Source organism: Sinocyclocheilus grahami, unplaced genomic scaffold (genome assembly GCF_001515645.1).
Source record: "Sinocyclocheilus grahami isolate Dianchi unplaced genomic scaffold, SAMN03320097.WGS_v1.1 scaffold976.1, whole genome shotgun sequence".
Lineage (NCBI taxonomy): Eukaryota > Metazoa > Chordata > Actinopteri > Cypriniformes > Cyprinidae > Sinocyclocheilus > Sinocyclocheilus grahami.
Window position 1 is genome coordinate 370,250 of NW_015506155.1, and position 7,957 is coordinate 378,206.

General features: G+C 39.3%; 1 protein-coding gene across 1 annotated transcript in view; it reads left to right on the plus strand.

Annotated features, from left to right (window-relative positions):
- LOC107565043 (collagen alpha-2(VIII) chain-like) overlaps window positions 1–4,554 on the plus strand; it is a 47,111-nt gene extending 42,557 nt beyond the window's left edge. Inside the window, exon 3 of the mRNA XM_016250228.1 lies at window positions 2,629–4,554. Coding sequence (XP_016105714.1) covers window positions 2,629–4,541 — 1,913 coding nt within the window. The 3' untranslated portion in view covers window positions 4,542–4,554. The remainder of the gene's footprint in view (window positions 1–2,628) is intronic.
- The last annotated feature ends 3,403 nt before the right edge of the window (window positions 4,555–7,957 follow it).

A 7,957-nucleotide genomic window follows, 5' to 3' on the forward strand; every position in this document is an offset into this window, starting at 1 on the left:
CACTAAAATACAATTTAATTTTAGTTTTAAATGTTGATATAATTTTTGCACTGAAGTGGCTGGCACAATGGTTTAGTTTATTGACCTTTTAGGCCATAGATGGCTGAGATTCTTCAGGCAGAGAAAGAGATGGGGAGTTGAGCCAAAAGTCTGTCAGACTGGGAACACTGGAGATGAACAATAAGAGAGGACAAGAACGGTTTGCAGTTCTCTGATTCCTCTCTGCTCTATGATAAACGAGAGGGCACTGTGAGTGTGTCAAAGGAGGAGAAAGACAAAGAAAAAGAGGGACAGGGTGGGGTGAAGTCACCTCCCTTCTGAGCAGTATATCACAGGTCCATATAGTCCAAACCTGAAGGGAATCAAAGGGTGAGTCAGAACAGTGTCAGAATCAAGTAGGAGGGGTCAAGAGAGTCCTTGGCTGATGAGAAATCCAGGGTAGGTGTCAAATGGAAGCTGTTGTGATGTGCTTAAGTTACATAGGAGGTCTCTGTTTCACAGGTAAAGAGAGAAGGACAAAACACAGGAAAGAGAAAAGAGCAAGAAGTGGCCAGATAGATTTTCCTGTGGTTTGATTGGTTTACCTGCTACTGATAGTTCAGCTTTTAGGGATAGTTCACTCAAAGAGGAACATTTGATCATCATTTACCCATCCTCATGTTGTTCCAAACCTCCAAACCTGTGTGGAAACACTGTTCCTCAGAAGAAGGAAATTATGACTGAATTTTTATTTTGCACACACGCAACACATGATTTAGTTTTTCACATTCTTCAATTGATTTTTATAAATATAGCGAGACTGATAGTAGCCTATTTATCAGATAAACTGTAAGACAGATATAATTATAACACAGTTTTATGAGCTATAAACACAGAAGTGTTACATTTTGTGTCCTGCATTCTAAATGACCAAAACCAGTGAACTGAATGTGTTTTATATTTGCATGCTGATTATTAGTGAGGTCTTGGCCTGTCTGTGTGGTCTACTGATAAATATTGCTTGTGATTGGCCATTTTGAAAGGATTGCATCTCTCAGCATCTGGTAACTTTTTAAATGTGTTTAATTCTGTTTTGTGAATCAGTGTGTTTATGTATTTGGACCCGTATAATGCAAATGAGTTTTTATAGTTTTTGTTACAACTAATATAAAAGTAATTTAATATTAGTAATTTAATTTACCTTGGTATTTGGACATGAATACAGTTCTTTTGAATCACTTCACTTCAGTTTGAACAATTTAAACAAACTAACATTATCTAAAGAAAAGCTGTGTGCTCACTACCATCTAGTGGACAATGGAAGACATGCACTGAAACACAGAGTTTGTTTGAAAAGTGTCTGTGATATTACACATTGCTTATCCAGTTGAAACCTAAGGCAATTTTCATTAATAAATAAATATACTAAATAAAACCTGCAATTGGGTACAGACAACCTCTCTAAACCAGCATTGTGCTTAAACTATTGAGAGCCATATGTACCCAGTTCTATTTTTTTTCCTGCTGACCATTTCTAAATTCCACTGACTTCTGTACAATAGCAGTTGTTATAGGAGATTCCGTGTAGTTGTCTGTTTATTTTGGGGCATGAAGTTTAAGGTGGTACAGTGATGGTATCAGATGGGTTAAGTAAATAGAATTTACAGAACAAAAGCGATATTGAATTATTATTTTTTTATTTGTAAATGTAATGATCTAAATTCTTCCTCTAAACCAGTTGAGGCATGTTGAATATCTAGGCCTATGCTATAAATCATTTTACCACTTGAGGGCGCTTCACAAACAGAGTATACCATTCTAAAGCATATACAGATGAGAATATAAAGAAAATATTTACAGAGAAGTGGATGAATATATATATATATATATATATATATATATATTAGGTACTCAAGAGCCATAAAATCTATAATCTATAATCTATAAAGATAATTATGCTTGATTATATTTCATTTCACTAATATTTTAAATGTATTCCTCAAAAAAATACTTTAGAAATCATCAATAGAAGTCATAAGCATAAAGCACATTTTAACATTGACCAATTTGACTAAAGATTATGCAAAGGATTTGAGCTATTGTCACGTGGGACTTGTCAGGACACATGTGTCATCAGGTCAGTGAAATGGACCATTTTAAAGTCAAAATGTAATGTACTGTTAATTCTGAACTCATCTCTCAAAACATTTATTGAGAAGTAAGGTGAATGCGACTTTGCAGTGTTTTCCTGACTTGCATAGTTTGGTTGTTCCTAGTACAAACATGGCTGTCAAACGTCATCACTGCAGTTCCTTTGATGAAATTCCAGTGAGGTCAAATGCTGTTGAATTTTGTCCTTGTCCTTTGTTTATGTTTTGTCCATAAACACATTCACTTTTCCCTGTAGGCCTTTGTTGCATACCTGCGTAGCTTCCATTGAGCAGGCACTTAAGCATAATGTTGAGTAAAGCACATCGCAAATGTAGTCTCACTAGCACTTTAGGGTCCCCTCTACATGGAAACAAACAATATTTTTTGATGGCACAGAGATTAATTGAAATAAAATTTGTGTCTTTAAATTCTTACATTGGCTAAATCTTCTTTTATTAATTTATTTATGAAGTTATGAATTTTTCTTTTTTATTGCAGAGTTTCCACCGGTGATGGACATTAAAGGGGAGCCAGGTCTTCAAGGGAAACCAGGACCAAGGGGACCACCTGGGCCTCCTGGATTACCAGGGAAATCAAGTATAGGACAACCTGGTCTAAATGGTCAAACAGGTCCTTCAGGGCCTCCAGGATTCCCTGGGATTGGAAAACCAGGGCTACCAGGTTTACCAGGAAAGATAGGACCTAAAGGACCTTCAGGACTCAATGGTGAGGTTGGGCCTCGTGGAGAGGTGGGTACACGTGGACTTCCAGGTCAGCCAGGAGCACCTGGACCAGCAGGTCTGTCATTGAATGGTAGACCAGGGTTACCTGGGACTAGAGGCCCACCAGGATCAAGAGGTGATTTGGGGCCTAAAGGCGGACATGGTATTCCTGGTGAACAAGGACCTAAAGGGGAAAATGGCAATGGAAAACCAGGTTCAATAGGTCCCAGGGGACCCATTGGCCTTCAAGGACCTCCAGGACTTCCAGGTTTTCCTGGGTTGGGTAAACCAGGGATTGATGGATTTCCCGGGCCAGTAGGGCCAAAAGGAGATAAAGGAGTTCCAGGACTTCAAGGTGTCCCAGGGGAATCTGGTCTCCCTGGACTACAAGGTCAGCCGGGGGCACCTGGTGTAGGAAAACCTGGACTTGGTGGTGCTCCAGGTAACCCAGGCCCAATAGGTCCTAAGGGTGATGTTGGGTCCAGAGGAACTCCTGGGTTTCCTGGTCCCCCTGGCTATGGTAAACCAGGGCTTGTAGGACAGAAAGGAGACAGAGGTCCTGCTGGATTAGAAGGAGCCCCTGGTGACAAAGGAGAACCTGGGATGGATGGTCTACCAGGAGATTCAGGGCCAACTGGACAGCCAGGGCTTTCAGGTTCACAAGGTCCTATGGGTCTTCCAGGGAAACATGGGATGTCTGGTCTAAAGGGAGAGAATGGCCCACAAGGACCTCCGGGATTGCCAGGGCTTAGAGGAGATCAGGGTCCCAGTGGGCTCCCAGGAAAACCTGCCCTCCCAGGGGATAAGGGCCTTCCTGGTCTCAACGGAGCCACAGGCAAACCTGGACCTAAAGGTGAACCGGGTCACATCGGACTGCCAGGTAATCCTGGTTTGATTGGGGGACCAGGTTCAAAAGGTGAGAATGGGTTTCCAGGACCCCCTGGGCCACGTGGCAATTCAGGGATTCCTGGACTCCCAGGCCCCACTGGTCATATGGGACCTCAAGGTGTTCCAGGGTTGAAAGGCGAACAAGGTCCACCAGGCCCCCAAGGAATTGGAAAGCCTGGAGACAAAGGTATGCCTGGCCCACAAGGACCTCCAGGAAGACCCGGCCCTTCTGGAATTAGCGGTATACAGGGCCCTCCAGGTCCACCTGGACCTCCTGGGTCTCCTGGACCGCCAAATGGTGATATAAATCAGTTAGCGGTTCAAGGACCAAATATTGTAGGAGAATCCATTCCAAAGCCAAATGGTGAGAAACCCTATTTTGGTCAGGCTGAGCTCTCTGCCTCCGTGGCTCCTGCTTTTACTGCTATTTTGACGACACCATTTCCACCATCTGGAATGCCGATCAAATTTGACAGAATTCTGTACAATGGGCAAAATGCTTACAACCCTGCCACAGGCATTTTCACAAGCCCACTGCCTGGAGTCTACTATTTTGCTTATCATGTACATGTAAAGGGAACCAGCCTGTGGGTGGCACTGTATAAAAACAATGTGCCAGCCACATACACCTATGATGAATACAAGAAGGGCTATATGGACCAGGCATCAGGTAGTGCGGTACTAGAGCTGAAAGAGAACGACCAGGTCTGGGTGCAAATGCCCTCTGACCAAGCAAATGGGCTCTACTCCACTGAGTACATCCATTCGTCCTTCTCAGGGTTCCTCCTGTGCCCCACATAACGGTCCGTCTCAAAGGAGAATTGCTTGCTCAAGTGCCCTGCAGTAACATCTGTGATAACAGCGACTAGATTACAAGAAAGACTTGCTGAATGATGGAGAGGCTGAGTTCGAAGCAGAGGATGGAGAATTCATGCTGTGTCTCTGTTTTCACCCTCTCTTTCAAATGTTTGATTTGATCATTGTTTTACTTGCAAGTGTTGTCATTTTCTGCCTATATGATAATTTTATTATAACTGTTATGTTATTTTTGTTGATGTTGATATAATGGTGTTATTTTATTGATGTTGTTGTTGTTGTTGTTTATCACAATCAGACTATTACGTACTTTGCAATGCGTAGGTAACCATTTGAAGACTTACCCATGTGACTGCACATGTTGCCAAATGTTCTGACTCCCATTGAGCTCATCATGTTGACTCTGGGGTTATGTGTTACCCTGGTTGCAGTCTAATTCACCTATATCTTACCCTCATATAACACAGGCTACTTGATTCATGCCACATTTCACATTTTAGAATCCAGCCATTCTATACAACATTGTTATTGTATTTGTATGTTTTAAATACATCCGTAATTTAAAGAATAATCCTCAGTTCCACATTGTTGTTGTTTTATCTTATTAATGCCAAACAGGTGAATATCTATCTGCTTTAGTCATTAGGTATATATGTTTTATTTGATTTACTGCGTTAAAGCAAAAATGATGTGCTAATCTGTCTGTTTCTGCGACAACTACATTGTGTTTGAGAGTTATTAAGACGAAAAATTACTTGATGATTTACTTGTTATTTGAGTTGTTTGCTCAAAACATGCCAGGTTTAAATCAGTAGCAATCCTGAAGGCCTCAAGAGGACTGCTGTACAACATTGCCTGCATTAACAAAACAAATATAACAAATACATTTCTGTGACACTAATTCCATACACTCTCAGAAAAAACGGTACAAAAGCTGTCACTAGGGCGGTACCCTTTCAAAAGGTTAGACTTTGTGCCTTATTTCCCCCATATTACATACATATTAGTGCCTAAAGTGCATATTAGTAATGGTACATATTAGTACCTTCCAAAAAGGTACCACCCCAGTGACACCTTTTGTACATTTATTTCTGAGAGTGTACTTAAAAAATCATGGCATCAAAGCTAATTCATAGCGTACAGCTTCTCATCAATATCTTACGATATCCTAGAGTACATTGGTGAGTAAGGGACTACTAACAGACTGAGAATATGAAAATATAATTCAGAATTTTTTTATAACAAATCCATTCTCCAACACAAAATCCAAACTACTGCATTGTATACTCTAAACGTTTTACATTCTCTATCGCTTTTCAAATTGCTGCTTTATCAATGACACATTTGACTGATTGTTTTTTTACATTCTTCTGAGACTTGTAATTACACAGACATTATTGACACTAACATGAGTCAATGCGTGTCCTAATCTTTTACATTTTGACAAAAAATGGACATGATTTGGATACATCACACTGTAATAGCACTGCTCCAGTGGTGTTTATAAAAGTTTAAAAAATTTAAACATCCTCAAACAAATAGCCCCAGTGACACCTTTTGTACATTTATTTCTGAGAGTGTACTTAAAAAATCATGGCATCAAAGCTAATACATAGCGTACAGCTTCTCATCAATATCTTACGATATCCTAGAGTACATTGGTGAGTAAGGGACTACTAACAGACTGAGAATATGAAAATATAATTCAGAATTTTTTTATAACAAATCCATTCTCCAACACAAAATCCAAACTACTGCATTGTATACTCTAAACGTTTTACATTCTCTATCGCTTTTCAAATTGCTGCTTTATCAATGACACATTTGACTGATTGTTTTTTTACATTCTTCTGAGACTTGTAATTACACAGACATTATTGACACTAACATGAGTCAATGCGTGTCCTAATCTTTTACATTTTGACAAAAAATGGACATGATTTGGATACATCACACTGTAATAGCACTGCTCCAGTGGTGTTTATAAAAGTTTAAAAAATTTAAACATCCTCAAACAAATAAATAGTTCCTTGCACATATACTGAAGTGAGTGAAAAATAGCAAATGAGGCTTGAAGTCCCTCTTGAAAGACATTTTCTCACTTCTGTTTGTTTGACCAGTATGTAGAATGATATAACCTGAATCAGTCTAAAGGAGTGTCAATAATATAACTTAAATGCACCAGGTTGCCCATTCAATACACGGTTACATGACATTTGTTGCATGACATTGTTCAGATTATTTGCTCTTGAATGATGTTTTGGCACCAGATCTGTCCTGTTTCAGCATGTATTTGATGACCTTTTTGTTGTATATTAACACTGTGACCAATATTTTCTATGATGAGTGTATATTGTTTGTGTGCAATGGATTGAAGATTTAAAAAATCCGTTGTGCTGCAATATCTCAAAACTGCTTAGACTATGTTGCTTCCTTTTGTCATTCAAAACAAACTAGGGGAAAAAGCCTTGATTCTGTTCCATGGGATATTTATTCATGATCAATCAAATTAAAAGAAACAACCAATCCTATTTGCACAAGAACTTAATGAAGACATATTTATACATTTGTGATAGTCCAGTAAGGAATGTCCAACTGAAACCCTGAACGTACAAATAACCTTATATTTAACAGCATCAAGGAGTTTGTAGCACACACTACCATTGTTTTTCTTTCTTTCTTTTATGATGTATCTATCAATCTATAGAACTTTTGTCGTATTGCATTCACTTTATGCAATCCATTTTTGGGTATTAAATGCACTCTTTGATTGAACATATTTTGTCAGCTCATACAAAATCTACAAGTACTTGACAGTACTGATGCAACATCAATAAAGACTTTCTTGATCAAGGGTGTCTTTTGTTGTTCTCCCTACTAAGACCAGAGCTATTAATTATGCATGGTATTAATCAGTCAAGTCTCATAAATTCAGTTCATAAACTTGAGATGAACCAATTAAAGAAAATCTTCTGACTTTTTTTCATAATTTAATCAGCACATTAACTGTATTTAAATAAAATAAATTCAGCGTACAGAAATATCCAACTAACACTAGGGGGAGTGTACATCCATTTTAGTGTTGCTTGTAGCGCAGGGGTGCCCAAACTCGGTCCTGGAGGGCCGGTGTCCTGCAGAGTTTAGCTCCAACCCTAATCAAACACACCTGAACCAGCTAATCAAGCTCTTACTAGGCATGCCAGAAACTTCTCGGCAGGTGTGTTGAGGCAAGTTGGAGCTAAACTCTGCAGGACACCGGCCCTCCAGGACTGAGTTTGGGCACCCCTGTTGTAGCGTCACCTGTGATCATATAAAAGCAGAGGCGGACAGTAACTAAGTACATTTACTTGAGTATTGTACTTAAGTACACTTTTTGAGTATCTGTACTTTACTTGAGTATT